This window comes from Pinus tabuliformis, chromosome 3_2 (assembly GCF_031772625.1).
Source record: "Pinus tabuliformis cultivar Carrire ecotype Pingquan chromosome 3_2, CPIR1, whole genome shotgun sequence".
Taxonomy (NCBI): Eukaryota; Viridiplantae; Streptophyta; class Pinopsida; order Pinales; family Pinaceae; genus Pinus; species Pinus tabuliformis.
This window is the reverse complement of record NC_142302.1, coordinates 624,636,645-624,657,383: the sequence shown is the minus strand read 5'-3', so window position 1 is coordinate 624,657,383 and position 20,739 is coordinate 624,636,645. Positions and strand designations below refer to the sequence as shown.

Genomic DNA, 20,739 nt, shown 5'->3' with positions numbered 1-20,739 from the left:
TATTGTTCCTCCATTTGCAATCATCACTTGACACTCTGGTGCTGGATATAGGAAGCAATTCAATTCTTTTGCTACCTTACAATGAATAAAATTGTGGGTGCTTCCTGAATCAATCAACACTATTACCTTTTTCTTCTTGATTTGTCCTTCTATCTTGATGGTTTGAGGAGTGGTAATTCCCGCCAATGCATTACAAGATATGGTCGGATTTATTTGTTCTTCATCTAGGCTTTGTTCCTGGAGTATATCCTCTTCTTTTGACCTTTCTTGCTCCTTTTCTTCTTCCTCTTCACAATCTATGTAGAATAATTTCTTCTCAGCACACTTATGACCTTTAGTGTATTTGCTATCACAACTGTAACAAAGCCCTTTTGCTCTTTTTTCTTCCAATTGTTGTGGTGTCAACCTTATAGGTTGTGGAAGACTAGGGGCAACAACACTTCCGTCTTTATAGTTGTGAGTGGTATGCTTCCTGGTTGCCATAATTTTGCTTTCCATTTTTCTTGCTAACCTGAATGCCTTCTCTAATGAATCAGGTTCCCAAAGGCGAACATCATGTTGGATATTATCCTTTAAAGACCCTATGAACACATCAATCCTATGCTCCTCTGGAATATCTTTTACCCTTATGTTCAATTTTTGGAACTCCTCAATGTGCTCCATTATTGAACCCTTTTGTTTGAGACTTATCAATTGGCTAAAAAAAGTGTTTCTTTTTGTATCCTCATAATGTGCTATCAATTCTTCCATAAAAGTTGCCCAAGTTTACGAGAGCAAAGCCATTGATATCATACAAACTGATTTGGTTCCAAATATAAAGTTGCCATACGTACCTTTTGTGTGTTTTGCACATTATTGAGATCGAAGAATTGCTCCATCTGTAATATCCATGTGGCGGGATCCTTGCCATCAAACTTCCTCATATCGATTTTTGGAATATGGTGGGTCTTCGATCCAACATTAGAGTCTATGGAATCATGATTAACATTTCTTTTGTTCTCATCATGAGTTTCCTTTACTACCCTTTCACCATTAGTGACCCTTTCTTGTAGCAACTTCTTCAATTCTTCCATGTTTGTCTTCAAATCTATCTTCAAATCGTCCATATTAGCTTCTACACCTTTCTTTAAACCATCCATCTTAGCTTCTACATCTTTCTTTAAACCATCCATCTTAGATTCTGTTCCTTTTTGTGCAAGTGACACTTGTTGCACTTGGTCTTGTAATTTTGATATATCATGTAGCATTTCTTCCTCTTCTTCATGAGTCATGCTAGAGCTTTCAGGTTCCTTACTAGGTGTTTGCATTTTCTTTCCTCGGGGCATCAGTTACCGATAATAATGCTTTACTATGCCCTTTGAATTCCTTCAAACCAAGCTTACGCAAAAATTTAAAAAAAAACTACACACCTTTTTTCACTTTGTAGAAGCCTGATATTGAATCTGATGTATCTCTGTAATTTCAAATCATCCAGTTCTGAAATTGTGACCTGTAGTAGCCTTCTATGTCCTCTTTCCAATGCCACAAGTCTGATCCAAATTGGATTCTCCAAGAAAGAGTTATGCACAATCTCCCACAGTGACCTGATTATAGACTAGTTCAGTAGAGCGAACTTGTATGAAGTGCCACGAGTCACTGTTTTGACCTTTGACTCAAAAAATATATACAAGAAACTACAGTCCGTCCTCTTTCTGTACCTTCTTACGAAATTTCAATCCGATGCACAGAAAGAAAGTTATGACGATTTTCCCCAGGTCACCTGTTTGGAATGTAATTCAGGAGTCTGCAAAAAGACCAACTTCCTCAGATCATATCTCCGCAAATATAGCACGAAAAGCTCTGAAATTCGGACCCAAGGTTCAGCGCGATTTTTTCTCAAATGGGTTTTTTTTTTAACTTCTGAAACGTCACAGAAAAAAAGTTATAGCGAAAATTCCACGATGACCTGTTTGGAGCAGCGAAACCCTAGAATCCAAAGCTCTGATACCAAATGTTATGAAACCAGCTCAAGAAAAGATAGAAAAGATAGATCAACGCCTTAGAATTCAGCCTCTTCGAGGGGACAACCTCCTTTACATTACATAAATGAACAATTCTTGGATGATTATAATGACAAAACCTCCTTTCTATATATAGGAGTCTAAGGAGTCACAATATAATCCAGCCGACCTAACAATAATAATATAAAGCCACAAAAATAACAATAGAGGGATTCTATGGGGCACAGTAATAACAATATGGGGGAAATAGGGGCACAACAATATTAATAAGGGGTATAACTACAATAGTAATGGGGTAATCACTAGTATTATAGGGACCCAACACCCCTTTTCTACAAACACAGCTTCTTTCATGTTTTCTACCAAGGTATTTTTATTAGCTCTGTCTACAGAAATTGTTATGTAAGAAGGAAGAAATGAAATATACCATTCAATTTGTACATCGACACCGGATCTAGAAGTAGATGGGATTTTATTTAACAAATTGTTAAATTTGGAATTGAAATCGTTTATCTTTTCCCCTGAATTCGTTTTTAAATTGGAAAGATCATTGATAAGAGATGTGGTTGAGCGATCATCACCAAATTTAGTCAAAAATTGTTCTTCAAAAATATCCCCACTAGTAATAGAATTGGTTGGTAATGAAAAGTACCAAGACCTTGTTGATCCTGTAAGAGTTTACGAGAATAATCTAATAAACACTTCTTCATCTACCTCATTAAGATTGATGGCTAACATATAATTATGAAGGCGCTCCTCAGCAGGTAACCCATCATCATGATTGAATTTGGGAATCCATCTTTCAGAATGTTTTGATAGAGGATAAAGTGGTGTTGCCATTTGAACAGCTCTCGCATTGGACCATGGTCTATCTACCATTGTAATAGTTGGGGAGGTGGATGTGATGAAATAAAAACTAACCGTTGTGATAGTACTGCTTGAGGCAACACTAGTCATTTGTGTAGAGGAAATGGAAATAGATGAAGTGATTAGTGAAGAGAAAGGAAATGAAAAAGGAAGAAATGGAGATGTTGGTGAATGAAAGAATGAGGTAATCTCACTAGTACATATCTAGGAATCTGATGTAACAGTTTTTGTTTAGCGGGATTGAAGTGAAAAATCAAATGGATAGATGCCATGTTTTTCACTTCAGGACCAAGTTAAAACATCAGTTCTGTGAAAAATAGAAGTTATACTTCCTTCAGAAACATCGGATGATTCAGACTTTTCTTCTGAAATGGAGATGTCTTCCAATTTCTTTATCAAAGTTGTAATTTCTAGTGATTCTGGAGTATAATCCGCATGGATTACCTTAGGAAGTATTTTAGGAGACTTGGGAGGTGATTGTACAACTCCTGATCTAAAAGTAGGAGATTCTAGAGGGGATTCGGAAGTTGTAGGAGATTTGGAAGGGGAATGACTCTTGGAATGGCCTTTTGTTTTTGGACTGGAATTACTTGCCATTCATAGTCTACATGCCCTCCTTCTAGCGCCAAAAAGTGTTGAGGCCTCAAAAATCGTTGCGTCAACACAGGGGGAAAAACCACCCAGTCTGGACCTTAAGACAACTCCTTTTCCGTTTAGGTAGTGGCTCCGACTAAGGATAATGGGACCAGTTTCCCAATGAAAGGTTATTGAATGGATGTGTAATTCTTATAGTGAAGTGAAATAGATGGATTTGCAGCAATGAATCAAATGGAAAACATATGCATTAATCTACTCCATAACCCGAGATTGTTTAACATTTATCTAGATGCGATCTACAATGATTTTCCTTAGTAAATGACAATATAGATTGCTCAAACACCAATGGAAATGAAAATATTTCAAGATGATTACGTTGATTAAATAGTTAATCAAAATAATGTGTATAACTCATATCGCATTTAGAATATCAAAGCAAATTTCTTAACATGTAAAAATATCATTGGCGGCATGATCATAAATGAATACATGTAACATTGTTCTTTAAATATCATGTAATAAGCAATCTGAAAATATAAATTCATTATTTAGTTATGAACAAAACAAAGGTAAAAATATAGAAATACCAGATGTATGTTGCTCAGCTCATAAAGAAATAGTAGTAGTTTATTCCTTCCCATAAAAATGATTCCAGGAGTACAGTAATGCAACTTTTCAAAATTCTTTATGAAAATTCCTAAACAATGTTCCAATCGTTCTATTGAGAAAATGATGAAAGTACAGTAGTGTGAGCTTTCGTAAGCCTTTCTTCATAAAATTCAATACCTTAATTTCATACAACAAGTAAGCTCTTAGAAGAAAAACAATTGAATCTATTGTGCAGAGCATTGAGGGCATTAAAACAGATCCCTTCAATACGCTTAAAGAAAAACAGTTTTTTGGTAGCAATTTTCTAAAAGTGATTTGTTGCCTTCATCAGATTTGTTTGTTCCATTGGATTCTTTGGATGTTTGTCTATCTATTTTACTGAACTACTGCTTATCATCACAGTTGTCTTCTTCTGTCATGTACCTGAACACGAAAACAAGGATTGATAAGTAAAAATTAATGAGACCGATAAGCAGGTTTTATTTGAAACAAATCACTTTTGCAGGAAATCAAGAAAAATGTAGAGCGAAATAAATCTGAACACAATCATCATGGAGAGGAATGTAGAGTGAGGTATGTGGTAAGACAAGTTGGACTTTATGGTCCTATCACAAAATCGCAACCGCTTTTAAACTAGACACGGGGTAGAAATTTGAATAATCGCAGTGATTTTAAGACTGGAGTAATCTAAACAAAATCCAAAGGGGGCTTTCTTAAAACATATCACAATCGCTTGAAGGCCGGGAGTACTTTAAAAAAATTGTAATCGCAATCACTGAAAGGTGGATGGCTAATGGTTTTTTCGGAGGGGGATGGAATTGATAAGTGGTTTGAAAAGAGGGGGTTCCGGAAGAATAAAGGAGTGACGTGTGGATATATGGTTTGGATGAAAAACCACTTTTCGGAACCCCCCCCTGAAAAACTTAAATGAGCGCAGGGGGGTCTGAAGTCTTTCTCGCCGTTAATCCGTGCAAATCTGAGTCGTTTATTAAATCAAGGCAAGTCGGGATTTGATATCGCAATCGGTGTTAAGGAGTGGCAAAGTTTAATAAATGGCCAAAAGACTTGCGATTTGCGATATGCTGGATGAGATGACATCACTATGACGTGGCGTATCCATGTGGAATGGTGACATGGAAGATGATGTGGAGGATGACATCATATCGCAATCGGCATGAGGAAGGATATCGCAATCGCAATTCAAATGAGGCATGACTCTTGGAACTTTGTGATTATGCGGACATGATATTTAATTTAACTGCAGTGTATAATCCTAGCGGGTCTAATTATATCACATATCGCAATCGAGATAAGGCAGGCGTATGGACTTAAGATTTTTTGGAACTTTTGTGATAGCCGCGGACGCGAGGAATTTATGAATTGCAATGGATAATCTTGTTGGGTTCAGGGCTTATATTGCAATAGCAATCGGCGGTGTAGCGGGGTTTGGCCTTAGGCCTTTGGATCTTACGATAGTCACGAACGTGGGGTTTTTATGAATTGCCTTAACTCCACCGTCGAGTTCATTTTATATCACAATCGCAATGGAATTGAAGGAGGGGTATTTTCCTTATGAAACTTTGTTTATTTGAGATGCGGGGGGAGTCTTACCCTTTAGATAAGTCGGAGTTTTGCAAGTATTTGCCTTTAGAAACTTTGTGATGCGGGATTTGGATGAGTCAGAGTTTATAAAGATAAAACCTTTGGGAATTGAAAGCTTCGATTATTTTGTTTTTCGATTAAATAACTCATATTTTTTAATATTGAAGGTTTTTTGAAGCCCAAGTATAGTTTTGTTCTCGAGGGCTATTGAAATTTTCTTTTTTGGATAATCAAGGTTTAAAACTTGAGTTTTAATTAAAAAGCCTAAGTATCAAACTTTGGTTATAGTTCTTTATTAACAATTTTTATGTTGATTTTCTAAAACTAAAGGGTCCCTATTTTAATATACCCGAACCGTTGAGCCAAGCTGTTGAGATTAGCACAGTCGATTAGTGCAGTTGAATAGCGGAGCAGCCACAGATGAATAGCCAAGCAGCCATCCCCCACCAGTGGATTTTCCCCTATTTTATTAGCCCTGCAGTTAAATAGCGCAGCAGCCATCCAAATTGAGTAGCCCAGTTGAGTATCCAAGCCAATCAAAGCTAAAGATGATCCCAGCCAAGCCCCTGATCCCAGATAATAAATTTCATAGGAAATTTATAATATATTAAAATGGATTTTGTTGAACAGTACAACAGGCTGTTGTGGCCTAGGCCGAGTGCGATCCTTGTGTGACTCTGACGGCTTAGATTCCCCTGGGTCGCGGTTTCTCAAGCCACGGGTCAAGCTTGGAAGAACACAGAGAACTTGACAAACAAACAAAAAATTTGTGTCTCGGGAAAAAGCATTAGGTTTGTCTTACATATTTAATCTTGTGTCAATTAATTTGAGTATCTCATAAAATCTTTACAAGTGGTAATAAAGAAAAAATCTTTTGTATGTAACAATAAATTTCAGTTATTTCACCACTAATTTATGTCAATGTGCATGTCTGTTTAGGAATAGGTTTTCAATTTTATTTTCTTTTTCAATAAAATAAATTATGTGGATGGGTAATATTTAATAAAGAGAGTATATTCTTTGTCCTCTTCACACATAAAGGGATAAGATTAAACTCTAACCCTAATCTTGGTAGTTAATAAATTGATCCCTCATTATTTTATTTGAATTATTTCAACAATAACACTGATGCACTTCATAACCATTGTTCTAAAGAAAGTAGGATTAAAGAAAGTTGGATCAAAAAGTAGGATTGAAGTGGGAAGGAATCATTGTTGTAAGAAAATATATGATTGAAGAAATTTCACTTGATTATAAAAGGATGCATTGAAGACAACTCACATGATTATAAGAGGATATAATTTAACTTTAGCACTTGTTGGCGTTAATCAACCATTTAACTTGTATGGTTGTGATATCTTTTACAATTCTTAAACCTTTGGAATCACTTTCGCTTTATATAAGTGGCCTTATCTATTCAATATCACTTGCCTTGCTACTTGTAATAATGTTGTCATCTACATAAATGACTAGTGAATGGTATCTTTACCAATGCTTTTGATATACATATTGGACTCTAAAGGACTTCATTGGAAACCCTACTCTTTCAAGTCCCTATCAATCTTGATGTACCATAGCCGAGGAGTTTGTTTCAAGCATAATAGATCCATATTTAGTTTGCAAACAAGAATCTCCTTCTTTAGAACCTAAAACCCTTGTAGTTTATACATATAAACCTATTCCTCCAAATAGCCATTGAGAAAGGTACTTTTCACATCCACTAATGGACCTTACAACCAAACTATGCTACCATTGCTAGAACTAATTAGATGGTGGTCATCTTTGTTGTAGGAGAAAATACCTCCTCATAGTAAATGCCCTCTTGTTGAGAGAATTGTTTTGTAACTATTCGTGGCTTATGCTTTTCAAGTGTGACATCTTCCTTGTACTTTACATTATATATCCATTTGCAACAAATAGGTTTCTTCCTTGGTGAAAGAGTTATGCGATTCCAAGTCTAATTTTGCATCTAAATTTCATGTTCAACTATCATGTCTTTGTCCCATTCAGGTCTCCCTTTTGCCTCATCAAAAACTTGTGGCTCATATACTTTATAAACATTGACCATGAGAGAAAATTTAACCCATGTTTGGTTGTTCTTTTTCTTACCTTTCAATGAGTATTCCTCAATCATTTCACTTACCCAAACATCTCCAATGATGACATGCCACAACTTTTGTCTCTTCTTAGGATCTTCACCATTGAACTTTTCATCGTGATTAGGATACTTGTATCTATACTAATATCATCAAAACCAAATCCCAAAAAATCCTCATGCTTAGAATCTTACTCCCCGTGTCCCTTTGCCCCTTTCTAATAGACTATTGTTCTATGATTTTTATCTCTACAGAAGTTTGGAAAGATCCAAGTTTCTCATCATCTATGACATCTCTATTGAAGCTCCACTTATTGGTGTCAACATCAACTATTATGTAGGATTTATAACTATTTGTGTACCATATACTCATTAATGCCTTTCTCTTAGGGTCTAACTTGGTTCTCTTCTCATCTAGAATCTATGCATATGTAATAGAACCATAGACCTTAAAATCACTAACTTTAGGCTTCCTTTGGAGTCGTTTGCTTCATTTACATTGTTGGAGATCTTTTAATAGGTGGATTGTTGCAAATACTACCTCAACCCAAACCTTATTGGGGACACACGTTTTCTCTATTATACACTATCCCATCGATGTGATAGTGCAATTTCACCTTGCAACCACTCCATTCTATTATTCAGTGTTAGGCATCTTGAACTATATTTCAATTCCATGTTTAGCACAATAGTTATTTTCTTTTGAACATAGCTTGCCACCATTATCAAACCTAAGAGTGGTATTGTGACAACTCGACTCTTTTTCTACTAATGCTTTAAACTTTTGAAATCCATCAAACACTTCAACTTTCAATTTCAAAAATTACAACCACATTTTCCTTCTATATTCATCAACAAATAGAAGGAAATACCTAGCATTAGTGATTAATGTTATTTGTATTGGTCCACAAACATCTACATTAACCAACTGAAGAAATCTCTATACTCTCCAAGGTTTCCTTTTACCAAATGGCACTCTATATTGCTTCCTTTCCTGTCAAGCCTTGCATACACCTTGAATAAGTTGTTGGATGTCAAGCAGTCCATCTACCAAATTCTCTCAAGAGAACTAAGAGAGGTAGGCCAAGTTAAGACGCACATAACATTAATGCCAAAATGTATTGATCTCTTATGCATTTTGGGTTGTGAATGCATGCTCCCTACCTTGTGCAATATCAAGCAATCCGAACACTACATAATCCTCCAAACCAAGGGAAATAGTTTTCTTTGTCTCTTTGTCAACTATGAGCATTTATCATTACTAAAGTTCGCATGTAGCTAGGGCAATGTCTCGTAACTTATTTAACTTATAGCGGATTAATCTCCATTCATAGCACATAATAAATATTAAGGAAAATCAACATTTTATCTCTAAAATAAATTTTCACATTCCCTTTGTGAACTACCATGTATTCTTCCCCACCACCGAAGATCGTTGAATCCTTGAGGAATAAGTAGTATAATTTGTGAACCAATCCTACCTATTGGTGAATTGTTGTAATGCACCTAAATCAATGTATCAAGTGAATGAACTAAGTTGGTCTACTGATCTTGGTGATTAATGCATAGAAGGTTAATTTCTTCTCCTTTCTATGTTATTCTATAACACAGTCCTTCCACTATGGCCCTCTTTGACTGGTTTTCTGATCATCCAACCTCCTTTTGCATTACTTATTCAAATGGCCCACCTTGTCATAGTAGTGACATGATGTTCTTTTGACTTTTGGTTGCCTCTTCACTACCTCCTTGACCTTTCTTATTTTTCCCATTTTCCTTTTTCATTGACATTGGCTACAAAGGTTTATTCTAAACCCTCTATCTCATTATTGCCATTGAATTGTTTCTTCCATTTGTCCTATTGTAAGAGCATATTGCAAAAATTATCAAACTTCAAGTTAACATTCATAATGGTGATATTTAAAGTCTTACTAACGTGCTCGTAAGTACATAGTAGTATTTTCAACATGATTACCAACATGTCTTATTCTTTCATCTTCTAACCATCAGTGGACAATAATTCTCTTATATATTTTATCTTGAGTAAGTACTCATAGAATGATGCACTCCCATGTTTTTTGATAAAAAACAATGTATTATTTAGGAAGAAGGATTTGCCCTTGTGTGAAGTTGAATGCAACCCTTTTAAATGATTCCAAATCTCTATTGAAATATTCATTAGGGTACTTTTGAGGTAAAAAAGAAGCTTCAAAACAAAAATTGTACTAACAAAATTAGCTTTAAGAGAACCAATTGGATTCAATATGATAATGTCATCCTCAAGGGTAAATATTTGGAGGGAAAAAAACAAAAACAAAAACAAGACAAAAAAATTTAATTGTATTTTTAATTTATCTCCTGATAGGTTTACTCAAATTTCAAGTGTAGGCACTTATTAGATGTGGAATTAAATTCCACGTCTAACGAGTACCCACTCTACAAACTTTTGAGGAAACCCACATTGAAAAAAATGTGTTCAACAAGTTTTTTCATGTATTTTCATTTTTTTCATTATGGGTTTACTCAGAAGTATCTATGGTGGGTACTCATTGGATGTGGAATTTAATTCTAAATCTAACGGGTGTCTACACTTGAAATTTGAATAAACATATAAGGTCATAAGCCAAAAATATAATAAAAATGTAGTTTCATTTATTTTTATTTTAAAAATCATAAATCTTATTTTATTATTTTAACTATTATTTTATTACTTATGATGCTCATTTTAGACCTCAAAATTCCCCTAATGAATGTTTGGACCTTAGGAAGCATTTCATTTGTCATGGACAACTTAAATAGCATCACTAATTATTTGTCTCACTCATCAAACATACCTTAGTCTCTACCCATAACTTCTTATCAAGTACCAGTCCTTAGGATGATAACATCTGAACGCATATACTCAAATATGGCCAACATATATTACTTCCACATATTGTAGTTCTTCACTAAAGAAGCTTTGTTTGTCTTCTAGCATGATGTTCGGTAAAGAGGCCATCAGTAGAAGTCACAAATGTAGAAATAACCACTACAAGAGAGTAAAATGATGAAAATCAATTTTCTTCCCATCCTCAATTTTGTTAAAAATTACTGGAGAGAAACAAAATATTTATTGAGAGACTTATTACCAGCAACAAAAACAACATATATACACAAAATATATACCCTGGGAAAACCTCAACTCTGAGGAAAACCCCAACTAACGGAATTCAATTAGTCTCCTTGGCCAAAACCTGACCAAGTTGACCAAATTGGCCTTCACCGCTCACCTCCCTAACACATAAGCACTCGCCTCCATAACACATAAACTAGAGTTCCTCCTAACCTTTTAAAGGCTCCATTACATCAATTCTATAGGCACAAAACCATGGGCAACTTAAAAACCATGGGCCCGAAACCACTATGGTAGAAACAATGAACTTTGACTCTGAGTCAAGTTTACCTAAGAATCCCCCCTTAAACCTTCACGTGGTTTCCCTTGACGAAATCCGACCAAACCAACCAAATGAGTCAGCACCGCTCAATCTATCCCTTACCCCCCTCAAAGTTTATACCTAGAGTATTTGTTAACTTGACATGCCCCATATCACCTAAGTCTAACACTAGACTTTAGTGGCAATTTCCCAGACATTTTCCCAGAGATATATATGCCTTACCAAGTCTTTCGATGTTATGCCCATTTACATGCAATAAACTTCCAACTCCATTATAATAATTAAAAAAAAATTTGTTGCTTCCCCACCCATCCTCTCACTTTTACACGCTTCAAGCTTCATACTTTCCTCTCCATGTCTGACTTCCATGGTTACATTTCACCAATAATACCATCATTTCCGTGAAGCATTCCATCAATAACTTACATGCAACAAGAGCCCATTGTTGCTCTCTATGTGGAGTCACCTAGACACCACAACCAATGCCCTAGGTCCCAAAACCACCTGTATTTTAACATCTTGAGCATCCTCTACGATTGGCCTTAAATCGATCTGCTCACCACGCAAAACTGCCACAAGATCCATTCATTCCCCTCCTCTTCTGGCCAAGTCATATGCAGCCTCATTTCCAAAGGCCTCCACTCTCTTCCGTGTCACTTTTTCTCACCCCGGTTCTTCAAAAACTCACGCTCCTCGAGGTAACAGCTGAGCCCCCCTCACAACTATGAGAAGATGATCTGAGCATCTTTCAAATCTGACGTTTACACAGTCAACCCAGAGATACAAAGCCCCACGTCACGAGTTCGATCTGTCTAGCATCCATGCATGTTGCATTTCATAGGCACCTTAGTGTGTATCAAGCCGTCCAAATCCTTACTACCTCTACTTTCCCATTGCCCTCGTGGCCCTAGACCAGAGACACCAATGAGGCTGCGGCACCGGCTTTCTCTTTAGGGCTTCTCCCCATGTACAGGCACGCAATATATTCCTAATTGAAAGCGAGAATGGGGTTGTTGCTGGCGATGGGAGGCAACCCCAAGTGGTTTGATTCCCTTCTCCGCTGGCAGATACATTCAGAAGCCACGCCATGTCTCTGATTGAGTTGTCTAGTAAGAGGGTCATCTTCCTGAAATCCACAGCCCATGTAGAACAACGAAGCTCCTACATTAGCGTTGTGATACGTAGATGTTATGGCTCTCAACTGTTCCTAACCAGTTGTGACCCAAATATATGCTTTAATCTCTTTCTTGTCGATTTCCACGACCCCCACATTACTTCCATCCTATACGTGCCCTTCACCTGGCCGCATGAGGGTTGGACTTGCACAGCAGAAATTGAGCTCGATCTAGCTTGAGGTCTAACAAATTCATCATATCTACACTCTGTATCAAAAGATCCAAGTTCACACAGATTTGTGGATACTTCTACAGGATTCAGTAGCGAGTTCATCTCCGATTAGAGGTGTTCTTCTCAACCCAATATTTGGCTCTAATACCAAATGTTAAAAATCAACAAAGAGAAACAAAATATTTATCTGAAAGGCTTATTATTAGAGACAAAAACAATATATATACACATAGTTTATAGCTAATAAAATTTTAATAGTTTTTTGGACAAAACTGGGCCAAGCCAGCCAAGTGAGCCTCCAGCCTTTATCTCCACGGCACATTACTATAAAATTTCTCCCAACCCTTTAAAGGCTCCATTACATAAAGTATTTTAGACATAAATCTTTGAGAAACCAAAAAACCATAAACCTAAAACCACTACTATAAAACTCATAACTTTAATTCTTTCTCTCAATCAAATTTACAATTTTTAAATAATAATAATAATAATATATCAATAAAAAACTCTCACATATATATATAATAAATCTAACTTTTATATCCAAAAATAAATTCAATCCTAATTTCTAATAATCTCAAACCTTTTTGGCTCTTTGATGTACTACATTGGCAATCCCTTGGCAATCCCTTGATATGCTTTTGCCAACAAGAATCCCTAGGTATTTGCACTTGCATAAATTTCATGGCACTCAAATTGGAATCCCTAGGTATTTGCACTTGCATAGATTTCATGACACTCAAATTGTTGAAGTTACAAGAGTGGACTCTTGATACAACTTCCAAAACATTGGACTTTAATAATAATATATAATGTATAACAAATTAACACCTAGTAAATCAAATCAAAATTCCATATATGGGATTGATTAAGAAAAATAATAAATTGAAAAAAAACATAAAATAACTTAAAGTTTGTGACTTTAATAATGTCTTTAACTAATCATAATTTATATTTATTTTAGTATTTATTAATTATTTATATTATTACATTCTTAAATTTTATAGACAGGAACTATATAGTAGTTAGTAATTAATATGTGTCTCTTGGTTAACTATAATTAAAGTGGAATAAAAAACAATAAAAAAATAAAATTATATATATCTTATTTTGAAACAAAACGACAATTAATAGAGTATGGAAGATATCATTTTGTACAAATATTTATAAGTTTTTTGTTTTTAATATATTTACTTTCAAAATAATAAAGAAATTATAAAAATTATTAAAAATATTTTTTTCAATTTCTATAATTTATTATAGCTCAAATTTTATTCATGTGTGGGAGAGAGACAAATTAAAACATATTTTAAATGCTAAGATAAAATGTCTATTAAGGAATTAAGTGAACTATAGCTAAAAAATAATACTTTCTGATATATATTTAGAAATATCAAAAATATATTTCTTGTTTTGAAAAACAAATAAAAATTAATATTTCTAATTAGAAAATAAATTTAAATTAAAAATAAAATGTATAGCTTAACAATTTGTTATTCTAGGAAGCCCCAGGGGTTAGCCCAATCGGTCAAGACGAGGCCTTGCCAGATGGGAGGTCACAGGATCAATTCCCGAAAGCTCTTGGGGTCAAGTCTTGCAGTAGGTTGCAGGGCGTCAAGCCCAGATTTTTCCAGTTGATGTAGCACCACCCGTTGACCGAAGGTGTCTATGAACCACGCACAAAAAATAGATAAATACATAAATAATAATATTGTTATTCTAGGAAAAAGAATTTTAAAAAATATATTATTAATATATTTATTTTTAAAATAATAATGATGATGATGATTAACGTCCACTAAGACCAATGTGGTCTATCGAACCTCAAGAAAATAGAGTCTAATTGTCATTCTTCAAAATCTTGTTTCTATGATCAAAGAGCAGGGAAAGAAGCATTCCAAGATTGTTATAGTTGGGTTGGCTTAATAAGTCAATAAGATTGGAGGTGTGGCTGACGATAGGGAATTGAGAGTGGATGTGGGCAAGAGTCAGGCAGTCTAAAAGGAAGTGCTTTTCATCTCCCACCTTCTTAGTATCACAAATCTGACAAATTTTATCGTCCCAGGGAATCTTAGGATTAGACCACTGTCTGGTCTCACTTCGAAGCTCATGAGAGTTAGTTCTAATCCTAGAGATGTTCATTTTCTTCTTAGTGCTAGTCAACATAGAGAGATAATTCTGGTTATCGAGGGTGGGGTTGATCACCTCTTTATAGTACCTAAGCTTCCATTTACCCTCCAACTCCTTTGCATCCCACATCTTGTCCTTAAAAATGGAGGTAATAATATCTTTGATACTGCCCTTGCTTCCCATGATGACATCCTCCTTAACCCCCCAAAGGTTGAGCCAAGACTGAGCATCCTAATGCCACTTGTGCTTGAGGCGCAGATGGGGGCTTTAACTAAAGTTAGAAGCAATTTTTGGGAGCCTCTCGGATTCCATATTGTGAAACTTCTTCTTATACATCAGATATCTACACATAGCCACACTTTCAATGGGGGACGCGCCATCTTCGATCAAGAGGATAGGATAGGGACTATTTCCCTTGATCTTGATATTATAGGTTATGAATTGCTTTTGGATCATCTCAATCTCTCTCCACAACTCCCTAGATACACTGCACCCCCAAACTTCACATCCGTATAAGATAATAGGGGTGACAAGTGTCTCAAAGAGGAACCTTTTTTTACTCCAAATGTAAAGATCGGCTCACTTACAATTGTTTTCAAGCTCATAATAAGCTCTCCAACCTCCAATAATTCTTTTCTCGATGCTATAATTCGAATTGAGCTAATGAGGAAAGTCAATACCCAAATATTTATAAGAAGAAGCCTTCTCAAGACTATGGTTATCATAGAGGAAACTACCATGGGTGATCTTTTTGGATTTAATGATCATGAATTTAGTCTTGTCGGTATTAACTGTCATACCCATCGTGGAGCAGTAGACATGAAGAGTCTTAAGCGGTTTGTCTAGGTCATCATGGCTCCTTGCAAGAAGAATGATATCATCAGCATAAAGGAGAAAAGTAATAATAATACCAGCAAGCTCAGTGCTTTTGCAGCGCGCAATTTCTAGAAACTCCTCTAGTTTATCAATGTAAATACCAAAAAAGGTAGGGGAAAGGGGACAACCTTGCTTAACCCAGATATTTCATTTAATATCTTTAGACCACCCTTCATTGGTCTTAAGCTTGGCAATGACAATCTCGTAGAATGAGCCCATAAAGCTTGGTTAGGATGTGTCTAATCATAATGGTCTTGTAGTTAGAGGGAACACTTTTGTCCCCATTTTTGAAGATAGGCACAATAAGGCTTTGCGTCCAAAGCTTAGGGAAGCCATGCTTTACAGCCAAATTGAGAAGCTTGTGGAGATGACGAATGAGGATAGATTTTCCCATTTTAAAGATCTCAGCTTGGTAGCCTTCATTATCTTTGGCTAATGGATATCTTTGGCTTTCTTATTAGTGAGCTTATTAATCCCAGACTCAACGTCCTCCAGAGAAAAAATATCATCCTTAATAGGAGTGTTTAAGATGGTGTCCAGAGAGTCATACAACTTCTTGAGATAAAATTATAATAATAAAATAATTATAAATGATAAAACTAATAAAAATAAAAATATTATAAAAATTTATCAAAAAAAAATTAAAATAATAATAATAATAATAATAATAAATCAATTTCTATCATTTATTATAACTCCAAATTAAATTAAATATTTTTATATAATTATATTTTTAAATTAATAAATCTTTTATGTGTGACTAACGCATATTTTGAATGCTAAAATAAAATGTCTATTAAGAAATTAAATGAATTGTTATTATGCATCTAACAAATAATGCTTTGTGATATCTATTTTAGAAATATCAAAAATATATTTTTTCTTTTAAAAATATATAATAAAATTAATGTCTATTAAGAAATTAATTGAACTATTATACACCTAACAAATAATATTTTATGATATCTATTTTAGAAATATCAAAAATATATTTGTTCTTTAAAAAAAAAATTATAATCAGAAAATAAACTAAATCAAAAATAAAATTTATAAAATAATACGACTTATGAAGTTTTTGTTACTTCAATATTTATGCAAAGGATGTCGCGCAAATATGCATTTTTAAATGTGTAAAAACTAAATATTACAATTCTAAATTTTTTATTAAAATATGTTTAAAAGTTTGTATGCTATTAGGTTTAAAAGATAAAATGTATATCTTCACTTAGATATTTTGTAAAACATTTTCATGGTAAGATTTGAAATCCAAAACTTAGTTCATTCATTTTGTAAAAAAGTTACAAAAAACACTCTCTAAGAAATTATAAAGATCATTGTTTTGAGAAAATGTAGCAAACCGAAAATAAGTTAAAAAATAATACTAATGAAAAACAATTTATAAAATATATACTATATATTAATTTTCCATTATTATAATTTTTATCTCTTTAGAGTATTGTTTAAAAAAAAAAAATACTATTTTTGAAGTTAATGTGATTTTAGTATTATTATGGTAAAAGGCTAATCACGAGCCAATCACACAAACTAATCCATCTATGTGGAAGACAGTGCACAAACAAGCATTTTCAAATATGTAAAAAATTATGGTAGAATTTTAATCTACAATCATGCACAAAAACCAATCCCTTTATATGGAGGACATGACACAAACATGCATTGTCAAATATGTAGGACTTTCAATAAAAAATTAAAAATTAAAAAATTAAGATAATACCAATCTCAAGTTTGGGTGGTTTCGCTCTTATTATGGTAAAAAGCTAATATGTAAAAAAGGTAATACCAATTTGAAGTTTGTGTTGTTTCAATATTAAAATGGTAAAAAGTTAATATCTAAAAAAATTAGATATTTTGCAACTCTAAAAAATAGAAAAGCCATGTTTAAAATTTTTGAATATTGCTAGACTTACAATAAGAAATAAAAAATTAATATAATACCAATTTACAAGTAAAACTTTTGCATATTGTCAGACTTACAATGCAAAATAAAATAAAAGGTAATACAAGTATTGAAATTTGTATTTGTTTCAATGTTATTATGGTAAAAATCTAATCACTCTACATGAACAAAAACTAAAAACATGTTTACAATTTGTGTATGGTTAAACTTAGATACAAAATGCTCCTCTTAGCTCTTTAGCATTTTGTAAAATTTGTGTATGGTTAAACTTAGATACAAAATGCTCCTCTTAGCTCTTTAGCATTTTGTGAAAATAAAATAAAATAACTTTGCATTATAAAATTTAAAAGACACAATTAAGCACTTTACTTCTTAAAAATAAAAATAAAAACACTTTCTAGAAAATCATAAACCTTAGTGTTTTGAGAAAATGTAGCAAACCAATAACCTGTCAATTTGTTGAAATCTAATTGAAAATGAAATTTAATTGAAAAATTTGACTAAAGTCCCATCTATCTTGTGGCTGCTCTTAAAAACAATGATAAAAAATGTGTTGAAAACTATAATTTACATAAAAACTTCGTAAGTGCCTTAGAAAGAGATTATAAAAATACAATTAGCTAAAAAAACAACTCTTAAACTTATTGTTTCTATCATATACAAAGAGTAACACCAATAAAATATCAAGCTTTCATTGTTTCTAAATACATGCTTTGATGCTTGCTATGAAATTAAAAGTAAAATCCATCACCACATAAAATAAATAATTACTACTGACTAAAAACAATGACAAATATTGGCTCCACCACGGTCTTGATGCATGTCTCTCAATAAAGCCTTGTGAGTTAATGACAAATATTGGCTCCACCACGGTCTTGATGCATGTCTCTCAATAAAGCCTTGTGAGTAAAGTGTTAACTGAAACCCTAGCTCTAAATCTTTGTTTTGATGTCTGCTCCGGAGGGGTATCTCCCCTTCCCCTCACACCTTCCTCGTTGGAAGATGAGGCAATAGCTTTACAAGCGATGGTGTCTTCCCTGCCAAAGCATTAAAAACTTGTGGAATAACAGTCAAAATTTGTGAAGAGGAGTGATGAAGTCAAGGACATTTTGTTGTTGATTGGGGCCAAATGAACCACGTTGGCATATTCAAAGAGGCACTTGTAGGAAAATTCATGGGCATGTTGCCATCCCCAAGAACGATCGAACCATGGACTGAAAACAACTAGAAGGCTATGATGAAAGGTAACATTACGATTTATGCAATTGGAAATGGTTTTTTTTCTTTCCTTTTTGAGCTGTGAGAAGATAAGGATATGATTTTTTGTAACGACCCTTATTTTCATGAGTTACGGGGGATGTATTTAAACAAGTGGATTACGGACTTTAATCTGGATGAAGACGTTCCAACATCCTTCCCAGTGTGGGTGAAACTCCCCTTCCTTCCACTTTCTTGCTGGAGTGAATTGTTTAAGGGCAATAGGCAATGGGGTTGGCAAATACATCAACAAAGTAGAACTGAAGGGATCTCAGTTCGTTGTGTAAATATTTGTGTGGAGGTGGACCTCGAGAAAGGGCTTCTAGCTGGAGTCTATTCGACTCTGCGGGAATGGAAACATAGTGATATCATGGACTATGAGAAAATTCCATTTAAATGCAGGCATTTTCACGAATATGGTCACTTTGCAAGGGACTATTCAAAAAAAGCTCCATCCTCGGGAGCTGAATAAAACCTGGTTGCCGAAGAAAAATGGAAGACCCGGAAAAGAAAGGGAAACAAAGGCTCTATTGATGGGAAAAAAGGTTCAATTGAACAAAGAAAATAATGTGGTGACAACATCATCAAACCCTTTCATTGTAGTGGAAAATGAGAAAGAAGGGAATGTGAACGAGGTGAGTCAAGGAGCAGCTCAGGAAAATGTCCAAAGTGAAGAAGAAGAAGAAAGAGAAGAAGGTGAAATGAAGGAGAACACTCGTCCAAAGATTGGTAAGGAGGTCTTGATGCCTCCTCATGGTAAATCAGTGTCGCTCAGCTCGAAACACCCTTCTCAGTTGCAAAGCCCGTTGAGTATGGAAAAGGAGATCGCGGGGGTCGTTACAAAGCATTTGGCTCAAATTTTGGTATGGGTTGATGAAGGTAGTAGTCAAGAGACAGAAATAAATAAAATTAAAGGAAGACCAAAGAATCAAACCCTATAAGAGGAGGAGGCAGAACAAAACAAAAAATTGGGAAACCAAAATGCAATATCATAAATATTTAAAAATAGGGGTGTTAAGGGTAAATCTAGAAGGGATGGTGGGTCATCTCAAACCCCCACTTTAAAATGATAATAATATCATGGAATATCAAGGGTCTGGGAACCTTTTTAAGTCCCGAGTGATAAAAGATATCATTAAACAATAATCTCCCTGGATTCTTCTTCTCCAGGAGTTGAAAATGGAGGAACGATAGGTTAATAAGTCAGCATAAACCTTTTGGAAAGATAGTGTGGGAGTTATGCAACAAGCTAGGGGTGTTTCTTGAGGTCTCTTCATATTTTGTTCTCCCTCTCACTTCCACTTAGTAGAGAGCGTGAAGCATCAGTTTTGGATAATGGTAGTTCTAGAGGAGAAGGTAAGTGGTGAAAGAACTACTATGACCAATGTGTATGCCCTCGTTCAATATGGACATAAGGTGGAATTTTGGGACTCTTTACATGAAGTCAGATCGAGGGGGGGAATTCAAAATTGCATCATAGGAGGAGATTTTAATACAATGCTTAGAACCTCTGAGAAGCAAGGGGGTTCATTGGTCCGTGATTTGTTCAGGGATCGAATGGAGTATTTGATGGCGGATTGGGATCTAATAGACATGGTTCCGAAAGTTGGAAATTATACATGGACAAATAGAAGAACGGGAGAGGCTTATATAGAAGCAAGATTGGATAGGTTTTTGATCCATAGTGGTTGGCTCATTAAAGGAACTGATTGCACAATTGTTATTATCCCTAATGTAACTTCAAGTTTAATGCAGCATGGAGCCAAGAAGGAGTGAAGGATCTCATCACTGAATCTTGGAAAACTTTTTCCCAGGGATCTCCATCCCTTTTTTGGGAATCCAAGCTTCGCGCTATGAAAAAATACCTTAGGAAATCCCTGAAGCAAACATATCAACCTACGGAAAAGAAAAAGAAAGTTCTTATTAATCAATTGGAAAATCACTACCAAATGACAAAACAAGCATCCTCCTACGAGATGCATCACTCAACCTGTGTAGATGGCTTATCAA

General features: G+C 34.7%; 2 protein-coding genes across 2 annotated transcripts in view; both read left to right on the top strand.

Annotated features, from left to right (window-relative positions):
- The window catches only part of LOC149182177 (uncharacterized), a 31,602-nt gene extending 11,932 nt beyond the window's left edge, over positions 1-19,670 (top strand). Inside the window, exon 2 of the mRNA XM_089414471.1 lies at positions 19,132-19,670. Coding sequence (XP_089270597.1) covers positions 19,132-19,670 — 539 coding nt within the window. The remainder of the gene's footprint in view (positions 1-19,131) is intronic.
- Positions 19,671-20,064: 394 nt separating this feature from the next.
- On the top strand, positions 20,065-20,505 carry LOC149182176 (uncharacterized). Its single transcript, XM_089414470.1, has one exon. It carries the CDS (start codon positions 20,065-20,067, stop codon positions 20,503-20,505), a length of 441 nt encoding a protein of 146 aa, XP_089270596.1.
- Positions 20,506-20,739: the final 234 nt, after the last annotated feature.